Source organism: Coregonus clupeaformis, chromosome 31, assembly GCF_020615455.1.
Source record: "Coregonus clupeaformis isolate EN_2021a chromosome 31, ASM2061545v1, whole genome shotgun sequence".
Classification (NCBI taxonomy): Eukaryota; Metazoa; Chordata; class Actinopteri; order Salmoniformes; family Salmonidae; genus Coregonus; species Coregonus clupeaformis.
The window spans coordinates 925,122-941,746 of NC_059222.1; the positions used below are offsets into that span (position 1 = coordinate 925,122).

The 16,625-nt window shown below is 43.2% G+C and overlaps 1 protein-coding gene across 1 annotated transcript in view; it reads left to right on the forward strand.

Moving 5' to 3' along the window:
• The first annotated feature begins 316 nt into the window (after positions 1-316).
• Positions 317-16,625, forward strand: part of LOC121546976 (ankyrin repeat and fibronectin type-III domain-containing protein 1) — a 64,135-nt gene continuing 47,826 nt past the window's right edge. The window contains exons 1-5 of the mRNA XM_045209684.1: positions 317-609; positions 2,640-2,847; positions 8,705-8,902; positions 13,426-13,539; positions 14,504-14,601. Coding sequence (XP_045065619.1) covers positions 415-609; positions 2,640-2,847; positions 8,705-8,902; positions 13,426-13,539; positions 14,504-14,601 — 813 coding nt within the window. The 5' untranslated portion in view covers positions 317-414. The remainder of the gene's footprint in view (positions 610-2,639; positions 2,848-8,704; positions 8,903-13,425; positions 13,540-14,503; positions 14,602-16,625) is intronic.

Sequence of the window (16,625 nt, forward strand, 5' to 3'; positions counted from 1 at the left end):
TTAACAAGCAAGGTACTGTTTCTTATAACAGGCAGAAGCTTCAAATATGTGGCCCACCAAACATACTGTAGGTAATGTTTGGTGCATTCTTCAAAAGTGTTGGTAACCACAGTGCTAGTGATTCAAAAATACCAGAAGTACAACAAATACTCACCCGATTCCCCCTGTGGTTCCAATGGCTCAGTGGGTAAGTCCTAGCAACACCAGGCTTATGGGTTTGATTCCCTCATGGTCCCCAAATACTGAATATACTATAGTTGCCTAAATAAACTCTGAGTCACTTTGGATAAAGGTGTCTGCTAAAATACCATACTATGACCGATATAATGATGATACTAATACTCACCAAAACCCACATTCGCCCTCCCATGCATCCATGCACCCCTTTCTCCCCACAGGGCTGATTCAGCCAAGATGACCCAGCGAGAGATGCGAGAGCCTCACTATTTTCCCACCCGGAAAAAGTCCACCAGCCTGTCATCCCCGAGCACCGCCCGCCGCCTCTACAGGAACTTGTCGGGGAAGTTCCGTGTGGGCAACCTGCCTGGCCTGGAGGACAGTGAGGTGTCGGGACAGGGCGACAAGGAGCGCCTCCGCAAGTCCGCCATGGTGAGGGACACAGGCTCAACACAGAGTCAATACAGGTTTAAACACAGGCTCAACACAGGTGAGATACAAGCGAGACACAGGCTCAACACAGACACACCACAGACTAAACAAAGACATAACACAGGCTCAACACTGACACAACACAGACTCAACACAGACACAATACTGGCTCAACGCAGACACAACACTGGCTCAACACAAGCCCCTAACACCAAAGTCAGATGAATTCATGTACAGGTAAAAGTCAGTAAATTAGAATATTTTGAAAAACTTGATTTATTTCAGTAATTGCATTCAAAAGGTGTAACTTGTACATTATATTTATTCATTGCACACAGACTGATGCATTCAAATGTTTATTTCATTTAATTTTGATGATTTGAAGTGGCAACAAATGAAAATCCAAAATTCCGTGTGTCACAAAATTAGAATATTGTGTAAGGGTTACATTTTGAAGACACCTGGTGCCACAAACTAATCAGCTGATTAACTCAAAACACCTGCAAAGGGCTTTAAATGGTCTCTCAGTCCAGTTCTGAAGCCTACACAAACATGGGGAAGACTTCAGATTTGACAGCTGTCCAAAAGGCGACCATCGACACATTGCACAAGGAGGGAAAGACACAAAAGGTTATTGCAGAAGAGGCTGGCTGTTCTCAGAGCTCTGTGTCCAAACACATTAATAGAGAGGCAAAGGGAAGGAAAAACTGTGGTCAGAAAAAGTGTACAAGCGATAGGGATCACCGCGCCCTAGTCAAGATTGTGAAAAAAAACCCATTCAAAAATGTGGGGGAGATTCACAAGGAGTGGACAGCTGCTGGAGTCAGGGCTTCAAGATCCACCACCAAGAGACGCTTGAAAGACATGGGTTTCAACTGCCGCATACCTCGTGTCAAGCCACTGTTGACCAAGAAACAGCGCAAAGCGTCTCACCTGAGCTAAGGAAAAAAAGAGCTGGACTGCTGCTGAGTGGTCTAAAGTCATGTTTTCTGACGAAAGCAAATTTTGCATTTCCTTTGGAAATCGAGGTCCCAGAGTCTGGAGGAAGACAGGAGAGGCACAGGATCCACGTTGCCTGAAGTCTAGTGTAAAGTTTCCACCATCAGTGATGGTTTGGGGTGCCATGTCATCTGCTGGTGTCGGTCCACTCTGTTTCCTGAGATCCAGGGTCAACGCAGCCGTCTACCAGCAAGTTTTAGAGCACTTCATGCTTCCTGCTGCTGACCTGCTCTATGGAGATGGAGATTTCAGGTTCCAACAGGACTTGGCGCCTGCACACAGCGCAAAATCTACCCGTGCCTGGTTTACGGACCATGGTATTTCTGTTCTAAATTGGCCAGCCAACTCCCTGACCTTAGCCCCATAGAAAATCTGTGGGGTATTGTGAAAAAGGAAGATGCAGAATGCCAGACCCAACAACGCAGAAGAGTTGAAGGCCACTATCAGAGCAACCTGGGCTCTCATAACACCTGAGCAGTGCCAGAAACTCATCGACTCCATGCCACGCCGCATTAATGCAGTAATTGAGGCAAAAGGAGCTCCAACCAAGTATTGAGTATTGTACATGCTCATATTTTTCATTTTCATACTTTTCAGTTGGCCAACATTTCTAAAAAATCCCTTTTTTGTATTAGCCTTAAGTAATATTCTAATTTTGTGACACACGGAATTTTGGATTTTCATTTGTTGCCACTTCAAATCATCAAAATTAAATGAAATAAACATTTGAATGCATCAGTCTGTGTGCAATGAATAAATATAATGTACAAGTTACACCTTTTGAATGCAATTACTGAAATAAATCAAGTTTTTCAAAATATTCTAATTTACTGACTTTTACCTGTATACCATTTTTTTATCTCTGCATCCAGTATGATAGAAGTTAGAGTTAGTTTTGTGAGCCAATGCTAACTAGCGTTAGCACAATGACTGGAAGTCTATGGTATATACTAGCATGCTAGCAGTTACCATAGACTTCCAGTCATTGTGCAAATGCTAATTAGCATTTAACATGTGTTTATGTGTGTTAGTTCCAGAGCAACGAGGTGCTGTTCGAGGCAGTGGAGCATCAGGAGATGGACCTTGTGCAGTTACTCCTGTCCCAGTACAGTCTGGAGGAGCTGGACCTCAACACCCCAAACAGTGAGGGCCTGCTGCCCCTGGACATGGCCATCATGACCAACAACATACCCATGGCCAGGCTGCTGCTCCACGCAGGAGCCAAGGAGAGCCCCCACTGTGGGTACCTGTTCTGGCTGGCTGATTGGCTGGCTGACTGGCTGTCTGGCTGGTTATCTGTCTGTCTTTCTGTCTGGCTGTCTGTATTTGTTCTGGCTGACTGACTGTCTGTTCGCCTGCTTTCCTGTGTGCCCACTTGCACGCCCGCTCCTTAGCTTATAGGATCATAACAGTTGTTTATTGAAGAAAATATGTAGCATGTTCCATCATAAACCACAGTATGAGTAGAAGGTGCCCTTTTGGTACTGATTTAGGATCAGCTTACCCTCCCCAAATCTTAACCCTTAGAATGCAAAACTGACTTTATATATATATATATATATACATATATATTTGTTTTTTGTATTTTACCCTTTTTCTCCCCAATTTCGATCTTGTCTCATCACTTCAACTCCCCAATGGGCTCGAGAGGTGAAGGTTGAGTCATGCGTCCCCCGAAATATGACCCGCCAAACCACACTTCTTAACACCCACCTGCTTAACCCGGAAGCCAGCCGCACCAACCCTCCCCTAACCCGGACGATGCAGGGCCAATTGTGCGCTGCCCTATGGGACTCCCAATCACGGCCGGTTGTGATACAGCCCGGGATCAAACCCGGGTTTGTAGTGAGGCCTCTAGCAAACTGATGCAGTGTCTTAGACTGCTGCGCCACTCGGGAGGCCCACAAAACTGACTTTAGATCAGTGTCTAAAGTGACTTCATCCTAACTCTGGTAAGTATGGCCATCGTCACGGCAACTGTACCCACTTCCATGGCAACCAGAGCAGCTGCCACAGCAACCACAACCAGCAGAACAACCAACCTCTCACGATGCACCAAACAACAGCACGTTCCCAAACTAGTTTGACAAACTGCAGAGTATGTCAAAGTTGGCAGAGAGAGAGAGGTGAAAAACACAATGGCGCTAAGGGGGTGTTGTTTGTCATCTTGATGCGATATTAGTCATCTTCATAAGGCTGTTCTGCCGCCTGTGATCTAGCAGCCTCCGCCGTCTCACTCTCTGCTAATGATTAGGCCTCACCGAGCTCTCCCAGACTATTTGTGTTTGCACTCCCTTTCCAGAACCTATCCAGACATTTTATAAAGGTATCACCAAATTGAAAACACTTGAGGGAAAGTGGTGTTTACTGAAGTTCGCTCTTTGATTGCTCTCCGGAGCCCAAATAACACATGAAGAAAAAAGAGAGGGATAGAAAGAGAGGGAGAGGGAGAGGGGGAGAGAAATAAAGGGCTCTCCCGTTAGCCCTAGCCAGGATACAGAGTCAGCATTTTTATAAGAGCATTGTAATCAAACTCCATCTGAGGAGAATTGAGATCAAAGACAATGCAGGGCTTTCGTTGGGCTTTGAAAGGAAGCCATTGATTCTGCTGTAGGAGACTTCACAGAGTCTGTCTGCGGCTCCCTGAGACAGACAGGAAACGAGACGTCAGAGCGACATACTGTACAGAGACAAACAGAGATATAGGGAGACAGATATAGACAGGCATAGACTCATAGTGGTCCTGTGTGGCTGGTACAAGAAAGAGAAATAACAATGACACATACTGAGACATGCACAGGGGCGTCATGCACCCCCAAAATCTGAGGGGACACAAAGTACATGAGGGTGGCTGTGGGGTGGTTCTCTGGAAGTTGGAGAATTTTGCATATTTCAAACACCTGAAACAGCTTTTTCCTGCAACCTAGAGCCATAATAATTTTGCTTAATTCTATGTAAAAAAAATATGTCAATTTTTCTGCATATCTAAGCAGACCTCTTGAGCTGTCTGTATCCTCGACTGGTGGTTATTTTTCTTTAAGAAACAAAATATTATCCTCTGCATCGCTGCTAAAATCTGGGTAAATGTGAGTCTTATTCAGGTCATTTAGCTATTGTTTGCTTTTCTAGAGTCTATCAACCTTGCCAGCAGGCATGCCAGCGAAGATAGTTAGACAAGCTAGCTACTCTAACTTATTGATAACCTGAAATGGCTTCTTGATAGCTAGTTATGAAGTTGGGAGATTGGGAACCTACAGTTGAAGTCGGAAGTTTACATACACTTAGGTTGGAGTCATTAAAATTCATTTTTAAACCACTCCACAAATTTCTTGTTAACAAACTATAGTTTTGGCAAGTCAGTTAGGACATCTACTTTATGCATGACACAAGTAATTTTTCCAACAATTATTTACAGACAGATTATTTCACTTATAATTCACTGTATCACAATTCCAGTGGGTCAGAAGTTTACATACACTAAGTTGACTGTGCCTTTAAACAGCTTGGAAAATTCCAGAAAATGATTTTATGGATTTAGAAGCTTCTGATAGGCTAATTGACATCATTTGAGTCATTTGGAGGTGTACCTGTGGATGTATTTCAAGGCCTACCTTCAAACTCTTTGCTTGACATAATGGGAAAATGAAAAGAAATCAGCCAAGACCTCAGAAAAAGATTTGGAGACCTCCACAAGTCTGGTTCATCCTTGGGAGCAATTTCCAAACGTCTGAAGGTACCACGTTCATCTGTACAAAAAATAGTACGCAGTATAAACACCATGGGACCACGCAGCTGTCATACCGCTCAGGAAGGAGGAGCGTTCTGTCTCCTAGAGATGAACGTACTTTGGTGCGAAAAGTGCAAATCAATCCCAGAACAACAGCAAAGGACCATGTGAAGATGCTGGAGGAAACAGGTAAAAAAGTATCTATATCCACAGTAAAACGAGTCCTATATCGACATAACCTGAAAGGCCGCTCAGCAAGGAAGAAGCCATACAGTGGGGAAAAAAAGTATTTAGTCAGCCACCAATTGTGCAAGTTCTCCCACTTAAAAAGATGAGAGAGGCCTGTAATTTTCATCATAGGTACACGTCAACTATGACAGACAAAATGAGAATTTTTTTTCCAGAAAATCACATTGTAGGATTTTTAATGAATTTATTGGCATATGATGGTGGAAAATAAGTATTTGGTCAATAACAAAAGTTTCTCAATACTTTGTTATATACCCTTTGTTGGCAATGACACAGGTCAAACGTTTTCTGTAAGTCTTCACAAGGTTTTCACACACTGTTGCTGGTATTTTGGCCCATTCCTCCATGCAGATCTCCTCTAGAGCAGTGATGTTTTGGGGCTGTCGCTGGGCAACACAGACTTTCAACTCCCTCCAAAGATTTTCTATGGGGTTGAGATCTGGAGACTGGCTAGGCCACTCCAGGACCGTGAAATGCTTCTTACGAAGCCACTCCTTCGTTGCCCGGGCGGTGTGTTTGGGATCATTGTCATGCTGAAAGACCCAGCCACGTTTCATCTTCAATGCCCTTGCTGATGGAAGGAGGGTTTCACTCAAAATCTCACGATACATGGCCCCATTCATTCTTTCCTTTACACGGATCAGTCGTCCCTGGTCCCTTTGCAGAAAAACAGCCCCAAAGCATGATGTTTCCAACCCCATGCTTCACAGTAGGTATGGTGTTCTTTGGATGCAACTCAGCATTCTTTGTCCTCCAAACATGACGAGTTGAGTTTTTACCAAAAAGTTATATTTTGGTTTCATCTGACCATATGACATTCTCCCAATCCTCTTCTGGATCATCCAAATGCACTTCAGACGGGCCTGGACATGTACTGGCTTAAGCAGGGGGGACACGTCTCGCACTGCAGGATTTGAGTCCCTGGCGGCGTAGTGTGTTACTGATGGTTGGCTTTGTTACTTTGGTCCCAGCTCTCTGCAGGTCATTCACTAGGTCCCCCCGTGTGGTTCTGGGATTTTTGCTCACCGTTCTTGTGATCATTTTGACCCCATGGGGTGAGATCTTGCGTGGAGGCCCAGATCGAGGGAGATTATCAGTGGTCTTGTATGTCTTCCATTTCCTAATAATTGCTCCCACAGTTGATTTCTTCAAACCAAGCTGCTTACCTATTGCAGATTCAGTCTTCCCAGCCTGGTGCAGGTCTACAATTTTGTTTTTGGTGTCCTTTGACAGCTCTTTGGTCTTGGCCATTGTGAAGTTTGGAGTGTGACTGTTTGAGGTTGTGGACAGGTGTATTTTATACTGATAACAAGTTCAAACAGGTGCCATTAATACAGGTAACGAGTGGAGGACAGAGGAGCCTCTTAAAGAAGAAGTTACAGGTCTGTGAGAGCCAGAAATCTTGCTTGTTTGTAGGTGACCAAATACTTATTTTCCACCATAATTTGCAAATAAATTCATAAAAAATCCTACAATGGGATTTTCTGGATTTTTTTTCCTCAATTTGTCTGTCATAGTTGACGTGTACCTACGATGAAAATTACAGGCCTCTCTCATCTTTTTAAGTGGGAGAACTTGCACAATTGGTGGCTGACTAAATACTTTTTTTCCCCACTGTATCTCCAAAACCGCCATAAAAAAGCCAGACTACGGTTTGCAACTGCACATTGGGACAAAGATCGTAATTTTGGAGAAATGTCCTCTGGTCTGATGAAACAAAAATAGAACTGTTTGACCATAATGACCATCGTTATGTTTGGAGGAAAAAGGGGGTTACTTGCAAGCCGAAGAACACCATCCCAACCGTGAAGCACGGGGGTGGCAGCATCATGCTGTGGAGGTGCTTTGCTGCAGGAGGGACTGGTGCACTTCACAAAATAGATGGCATCATAAGGAAGGAAAATTATGTGGATATATTGAAGCAACATCTCAAGACATCAGTCAGGAAGTTAAAGCTTGGTCGCAAATGGGAAGTGACCCTGTATATACTTACTTTCTCGTGTTCTTCTTATTTTTATTTATCTTACTATGTTATTTTTAGTACTACATTGATATTGATTACTGCATTGTTGGGTTTAGAGCTTGAAAGAAAGGCATTTCACTGTACTTGTGCAGGTGACATTAAAACTTGAAACTAGTGATGTGGACACCTAGGAACTTGAAGCTCTCAACCCGCTCCACTATAGCCCCGTCGGTGTGAGGGAGAGGTTGTTGTCCTGGCACCACACTGCCAATTCCCTGACCTCCTCACTATAGGCTGTCTCATCGTCGTCGGTGATCAGGCCTACCACGGTCGTGTCGTCAGCAAACTTAATGACGGTGTTGGAGTCATGCGCGGGCAGGACAGGAGGGGACTAAGCATGTGTCCCTGAGGGGCCCCCGTGTTGAGGGTCAGTGTGGCGGATGTGTTGTGGCCTACCCTCACCACCTCATGCATGAAGACACACTTAAGCCAAAGTGAGACACAGTGACATACTGAAATCCACTTTGAGTCAGGGAGACTGAGATAGATACTGAGTCAGGCTGAGATAGGTACTGAGTCAGGCTGAGATAGATACTGAGTCAGGCTGAGATAGATACTGAGTCAGGCTGAGATAGATACTGAGTCAGGCTGAGATAGATATTGAGTCAGGCTGAGATAGATACTGAGTCAGGCTGAGACAGATACTGAGTCAGATCTAGAATAACTTAGTTATACCTCAGAACCTTACAGCACTGACAAACTGTTTCCCCATCATAGTGTGTGTCCCATTGAAATCCCTGCTCAACAGAGGAACCAAACCCCGCCCGGCCACACTTTTCTCTGACATTTTAACTCTCAATTATGTCACCCTTAAAGAGTGACTGCGCAGTTAAATGGGCTTTAATTAGGAATTTGCATTAGTGCCTCTGACAAACAAAGACATTGAAAAGGCTAGAGGGTTATACCAGTGGATTACGGGAAAATAGGAGGTTTTCTTAGAATTATTGTTTCTCATTCTCTGAGGGAAGAGCAATATGTTGAAGAAATGAAAAAAAGGATATCTGCACGAAGCGCATGGCTGATAATGTAATGTGTTGATCGCCTCAGCGATTCTAGTGTTAATATAAATTACAACTGTGTGTTGTTGTGCCCTGCAGTCGTGAGCCTGGAGGGCCGTGCTGTGCACCTGGCCACATTGGTCCTTGAGGCAGAGGAGCGCGTGGGGGACCTGCAGGCCCAGATGTGGAGTGAGGGCCCCAGGGAGCGGGAGGCAACGGACCATGAGATGCAACTCAAGGCCTGGGAGTGGAGGCACCGGCTCTTCAAACGCATGCAGACGGGCTTTGAGCATGCCAGTCAGTAGACACACACACACAAACACACACACAAACATGCAGACCCAAACACAAGCCAAAACACACATAATACACGCACAGGGGCACTACCTTGTGCCACTTAATTGTAAAATATGCTGTGTATGTGTGTGTGTGTGTGACATTATACATTTTTGAGCCAGAGATCATGTGCTCAGCTCCACTTGAAGTACAGTTGCTGCCCAGATCTTTCCAGCATTACCTTGATTTAAAATGTTCTGTTATTTTTTGGGTGGCATTCTGTCTGGGCTGAGCTGTTAATGGGTTCCATGTTGTTACGGCTGGGACAGAGCTGTGTGTGTGTGTGTGTGTGTGTGTGTGTGTGTGTGTGTGTGTGTACACTACCAGTCAAAAGTTTGGACACACCTACTCATTCAAGGGTTTTTTCTTTTTACTATTTTTTACACTGTAGTATAATAGTGAAGACATCAAAACTATGAAATAACACATATGGAATCAGGTATTAACCAGAAAAGTGTTAAACAAATCAAAGTATATTTTATATTTGAGGTTCTTCAAATAGCCACCCTTTGCCTTGATGACAGCTTTGCACACTCTTGGCATTCTCTCAACCAGCTTCATGAGGTAGTCATCTGGAAAGCATTTCAATTAACAGGTGTGCCTTCTTAAAATTTAATTTGTGGAATTTATTTCCTTCTTAATGTGTTTGAGCCAATCAGTTGTGTTGTGACAAGGTATGGGAGGGTATACAGAAGATAGCCCTATTTGGTAAAATACCAAGTCCATATTATGGCAAGAACAGCTCAAATAAGCTAAGAGAAATGACAGTCCATCATTACTTTAAGACATGAAGGTCAGTCTATATGGACAATTTCAAGAACTTTTAAAGTTTCTTCAAGTGCAGTCTCAAAAACCATCAAGCGCTATGATGAAACTGGCTCTCATGAGGACCACCACAGGAAAGGAAGACCCAGAGTTACCTCTGCTGCAGAGGATAAGTTCATTAGAGTTACCAGCCTCAGAAATTGCAGCCCAAATAAATGCTTCACAGAGTTCAAGTCACAGACACATCTCAACATCAACTGTTCAGAGGGGACTGTGTGAATCAGGCATTCATGGTCGAATTGCTGCAAAGAAACCACTACTAAAGGACACCAATAAGAAGAAGAGACCTGCTTGGAACACGAGCAATGGACAATAGACCGGTGGAAATATGTCCTTTGGTCCGAATTTGAGATTTTTGGTCTTTGTGAGACGCGGTGTGGGTGAACGAATGATCTCTGCTTGTGTAGTTCCTACCGTAAAGCATGGAGGAGGAGGTGTTATGGTGTGGGGGTGCTTTGCTGTTGACACTGTCTGTGATTTATTTAGAATTCAAGGCACACTTAACCAGCATGGCTACCACAGCATTCTGCAGCGAGTCGCCATCCCATCTGGTTTGGGCTTAGTGGGACTATCATTTGTTTTTCAACAGGACAATGACCCAACACTCCTCCAGGCTGTGTAAGGGCTATTTTACCAAGAAGGAGAGTGATGGAGTGCTGCATCAGATGACCTGGCCTCCACAATTACCCGACCTCAACCAAATTGAGATGGTTTGGGATGAGTCGGACGGCAGAGTGAAGGGAAAGCAGCCCACAAGTGTTAAGCATATGTGGGAACTCCTTCAAGACTGTTGGAAAAGCATTCCAGGTGAAGCTGGTTGAGAGAATGCTAAGAGTGTGCAAAGCTGTCATCAAGGCAAACGGTGGCTACTTTGAAGAATCTCAAATACAAAATATTATTTTAATGTTTAAAACTTATTTCGTTACTACATGATTCCATATGTGTTATTTCACAGTTTTGATGTCTTCACTATTATTCTACAATGTAGAAAATAGTAAAAATAAAGAAAAACCCTTGAATGAGTAGATGTGTCCAAACTTTTGACTGGTACTGTATTGTATGTGTGTGTGTGTGTAGTGTGTATGCGCATGCGTGTGTGTTTGTGCGTATGTGTGTGTATATATCAGTTGAGGCTCCTCAGTGGAGGCAGGGATTGACCATCCTCCTCAGTGAATTTCATAAAAATAAGAATAGTGAAACATTTAAAAAGTGATCCTTTTTAGATAAAACTATACTATCAATATATTCACGTCACCAAATAATTGATTAAAATGTACTGTGTTGCAATGAAGGTCTACAATAGCCTCAACAGCACTCTGTAGGGTATCACCATGGTGTAACCGGAGGACAGCTAGCTTCCGTCCTCCTCTGGGTACATTGACTTCAATACAAAACCTAGGAGGCTCATGGTTCTACCCCTTCCATAGACTTACACAGTAATTATGACAACTTCCGGAAGACGTCCTCCAACCTATCAGAGCTCTTGCAGCATGAACTGACATGTTGTCCACCCAATCAAAGGATCAGAGAATTAATCTAGTACTGAAAGCATAAGCTACAGCTAGCTAGCACTGCAGTGCATACAATGTGGTGAGTAGTTGACTCAAAAAGAGAGAAAGACCATGGTTGTACAGTTTTGAACAAATTAATTTCTTCAAAGATGAAGGAGAAGCAAGAGAGAGAGAAAGAGAGGGATAAAGAGAGAGATATTTCATCATTTATTTTAACTTTCACATACTTAGCTAGCAAATGCAGCTAGCTAGTTTAGCCTACTCAAACACCCGGCTCAAACAGAGGCATGCTACGTTAGCTAGCTGGCTATGACTATCTGACACAACACTGGAACTCTTCCAAGTCAAGGTAAGCTTTTGGTTTTACTCATTTATTGCCACCGGAGCCCGCTGGTGTAAGTGCTAAACAGCTTACTGACTGTACACTGTACTGCATTATTGTAGTGGGTTTACTAACGCGTTCGTTTTATTAGCTATGTTGACTATGATGTTACTTTAGCTAATATGGTGACAACGATGTAGGTTATGTGTAGCGGTTATGATATGGTTTGGCTTGGAACGTTTTTTTGGTCACATACAGCTGATGTGTTGTTCATTGAAGTCCACAAGTGAAGGCAAAAGGTGAGAGGAGGAGAGTGCATAGATGTGAGAAGGAATACAACGTGGCTGCTATGAAAGTGAACTGTGTTTACGTGTGATCAGGGGTGCATCCAATTCTGTTGAAAAATGTTTCTTAAACGGAAGCAAACAGAACGCAACAGGGATAAACATGCCTGAATTTGTCCAATGGAAACTCTTATTTTCAACTGTTGGACTAATGATTACATCCTAGATCAGCTAGATGCAGGCCAGAGTGTGCAAGATTTTATTGAATGTGTCACTGTCTGTCCTGTGTTGCTGTCTGTCACCTTTGTCTCTCGACCTGTGTGCACCAAGTTGGAAACTTTAATTCATAGGCTAGGTTGTAGAAACCTCATGATGGGTATAGGGAAAATTTGAGTATCATGTAGAAGGCTCAACCTATCGATGTTACTTTGAACTGGGTGAATGGAATATGAATGACAGTCATCCAATATGCTGCAATAGAAATAAGGCCATGCTCATGAAAATAATCGTCCTCCCTCATCTTAAACGGCACCGACCGCCACTGGTGTATGTATACAGTACATACATGCAAGTGTACACATGCGTGTGTGTATGAGTGTGTAGTCATATGTTTGTGTGTGTGCTCGCATATGAGTGTGTGTCACCACTTCCGCCGAGGCTGCCTGCCCTCCTTGTTCGGGCAGGCTTCGGCGTTCGTCGTCACCGGAGTACTAACCACTGCCGCCCCAATCATCATCACAATTGTCTTGTCAATCACACACACCTGGTTCTATTCCCCTAATTAGTCCGTGTATAAGTGTTCCCTCTGCCCCTTTGTCCTTGTGGGTGGTTGTTTATTTGTGGAGGTTAGTGATGCTCGGTGGAGCACGTGTATTGTGTATCGACGGGAGTATTTTTCCCGTATGCCTTGTATTTTCCAGCGCGCCTGTTTAGTGCCCTGGAGTGTGTTTGACGCATTTCTGCGTAAACCTGTATTTTGCAGATTAAAGCCTGTTATTCTGTGATTTACCCTCCTGCACCTGACTCCTTCATCACCACCTCATCACAGTGTGTGTAGCGCGTCTGTGTTCTCTCTTTAACGTTTTATAGGCATTTCATGACATGCGTGGTAGTAGGTAGACCGGCAGCCCCCTTACACCCGAATCAATCATTACTCTACATACTCCGTGCTTTTATGACCGGATGGCTTTTGTAGTACAGTAGTGAAATTATTCAGATAGTGTAAGATGCATGTTATGATTATGAATAAAGAAAAATACGTCTGAGTTATTGAACACTGTATGTAACTGTTTTACTGTAAGTAGACTGATGAATAATTATGAATGTGGGATATCAATTTAGTTTATCTTGATTTAACCACGATAGTCCGCACAGCAAAACTTTTCACTGTTTTCCAGGGAGTGCTGGGTATGTGATATATTATGAAATTATTAACACTTTTTGACAGCACTGACTGACTGTGATGGCATGAATAACATTGTTGAAGCCTTAAAAAGTAAACAATAGCACATAATATAAAGATGTCTGTCTGTCTGTCCGCAGGCCCTCCGGATGCTCCCAGCTTTGTCCGTTTGTCTGTCAGTAGCAGCTCCTGTCTGAGGGTGGACTTCCAGGAGCCTCTCAGTGTCAACTCTGCATTGGTCACCAAGTACAAGGGTCAGCAACTGTTACATGCTTATTACAATGCTTACTAATAAGACATTAAGTCATGTTTATTATTTTATAGAGATTGGGAGGAAAGTAGGTACGATATGCACTAATGCAGGGATGGGCAACTTTGATGGCGGTGGGGGCCACATCAAATCTGAACTCGTCATGAGGGGCCGCAGTTGCTGCTCACCTGACATCTGCATATGCCATTCAGAAGGCCAAGACGTGTCTGCATCAGTGCATTCTAAACACTTTGAGGTCAACTAATTATGAATATTTAGTATTAGCACTGATGACAGTGCGGCGTGCTCGAAAGAGGCAGCAAAGTGCCGAGCAGGGCCATTCTTTGACATCAACATTGTTTGGCAGATGGTGCTGTCAGTTTTGCTCTAAGTTTATGCTTTCATGCATATGGCAGCATCCTTTAAAACCCACCAGCTCATGTATTATCTATGGGCAAAAAATTATATAATTGTTGCCATGGGGCGGAGAGGAAAATTTGCAGTTTTACACCAAATGTTCTGCAATTTGACACATTTTGCCATAGGGTGGAGAGAAATGTTTGCAGTTTTTAATATGATATCTGAATGAAACTGACTAAGAAAATCAATCGGGGCTCCCCGGGCTCTAATTCGACTTTGATTACTACAGGTTTAGATAGCTGGCCGTTAGACTAATTTACCAATCTAATATTTTTTTGCTGATATGGTCTAATTGAGTGACTATCAGTGACTGACATAACAAGATAAAACTGTTGATACAGAACCAAATTTCGAAATTGCACCTTGTTTATTCTACTACTCTACCTCGCAACAGTAAGTTTAGTTTTTTGTGGTGGGGTGGGGGGAATTGATCCAAGTGGCCCATGGGCCACCAGTTGCCCATACCTGCACTAATGTAACTGTGTGTGTGCGTATGTGCATTCGCATTCACGTGCGTGTGTGAATCCGTGTGCGTGTGTGCTCCACAGTGAGGTGGAGCAGTTCCCCTTCCCTCATTCCTCTGTTGGGTGAGACGCTAGTAGAGGACACCAGTCTACTGCAGTGCAACATTACTGACCTCACACCTGTGAGTATACTCATACATCAGAGTCATGTTCAGTAGGGCACACTGTACCAAAACGTTTTGCAATGGAAAAACAAAATTCCATTGCTACATTTATATGCTCTTTTTGGACAAGTTTAGATTGGACCTTTCTGTTTAACTCGGTTTTCTACCTACTGAACTCAACCCAAGGCTAATCCAAAGCACTGATGTTGTTTTCCCCCAGCTATCAGTGAATAGCCCTCCTGCATAAACTACCACCATACCTTACTTCATTGTTAACTTACACGTACGAGATACCAGACCCGGTCTCAGGGATGGCTAACACTGAGTTAGATAAATCTGCTTTTAGATTTTTGCAACTTACTTGTGGAATAATCTCCAAGGTTCTCTGAAATTGGATGAATTGGTGCCTCTATGGCAATTCAAAAGGCTGATTGAGGACCTTTTTACTGAAGAATGTGTTTGTTTTCTATGATTGTGTTTTGTGTTCGTGTATTGATGTGAATATTGATGTATATAGTGATGTGTACAGTGTGTATTGATGTGTATATAGGGCTCATCTGTAAAATAGATATTGGCCTCTAAGCATGACTCCCTGTCAAAATAAAGGTTAAATCAAATTAAATAAATAAACGTATTCTATCAATGTCAAAGCTAAAATACCACCCCTGCAGGATTAACTGACTCAACTAGGCACTGTCTATCCAATGGCAGTTCCGTTATCTCTTGCCCCTAATCTCTACAGATCTGATAGATGCCGCTCTGCCTTACCACTGAGCTAGTATACAGCTAGGGACTGTCCCTCAAACTCAACAGTAAGGGCCTTACAGTAGAGTGGGCTATCCCCGAAGTCGAGTGCCTATGCTCCGTCACCCTGCAACCCGGCGCCTCTTCAGAATCGTCCAGGCCAGAGCTTCAACCTTAGAACACTATGAGAGGCTCCTTCCCGGGTTGACTTAGCCCAGAATCTCCCCTCCTACGACTCCTACCAAGGCACTCAGTACCTATAGTTGGGTCCCAGGTCAGGTTCCTTCATACCAGCCACTCGGGTACCCGATAGAATAACTAACCCAATGCTATAAAAATCCTCAATCAATCAAGTCTATTCCGGAAACCTAGAGTAAAACGACATGCACTTGTATGACTCTTTGATGACACAGGGTTTCAGAACAATAAAGCAAGTTTATTCAAAATTACAGAAACAGGCATAAAAAATCACAAATCAATCAATCACAAATCAATATCACAAATCAAATGATAAGCAAAAATTGACAGTAAATTAAATTGATAGAGCACCTTCAGCGCCCTTAACTAAACCCCCGTTGGGCTGCGCCAATAAAATATTTTTTTGTCTATTACAATTTTATGAGAAGCACAATATTTAATAACACATTTTTTGGCTCCCCCCTCAGGATGATCAGTCCCTCAGATGGCGTCTAAAACTCTAACAACTACATTACCAAACCTCTACCAATGTGGTAACCTTAAGGATTCCTCCTAGAATTTTACTTTAACTGAGTATAATCTAAATCTAAATGTAAGTATAATATAAATCTAAATATATTTTAAGCTAAAAAAGCTACAGCAAAAATCTTCTTCCAGCAGTCAACAGGTTCTTCTAGCAAATCTCAAGGAGAGTGCTCCTCTCCCAAAAATCATAGCTCTTTTATACCCTCCATTCTTCTTTCTGCTAACTCATCGTGACTGACACCTGCTCCGATGACGCATTCAGTGGTGAACACCTAATGCGGACATCGCTCCTTTCCTCGCTTACACAGGATGCCCGCCTTGACAGGATGTCTCCTCCTTGCCGCTCTGACCAGGGAACTTCCAATGCAGGCTTGCATTCTTAATGTACTTTATTAAAACATAAATCTTTTAACATTACCATTCCCCACTTAGCTCCATTACAATCCCCCTCTAACCTAACTTATTACTCCCATTACCTCTTAGATATCCAACAAGTTAAACATCCCATCATTACAACATTTCAGCATTATAACCTTTCATTATCAACCTTCTACAGGCTGTACGGCCTTGTTCCT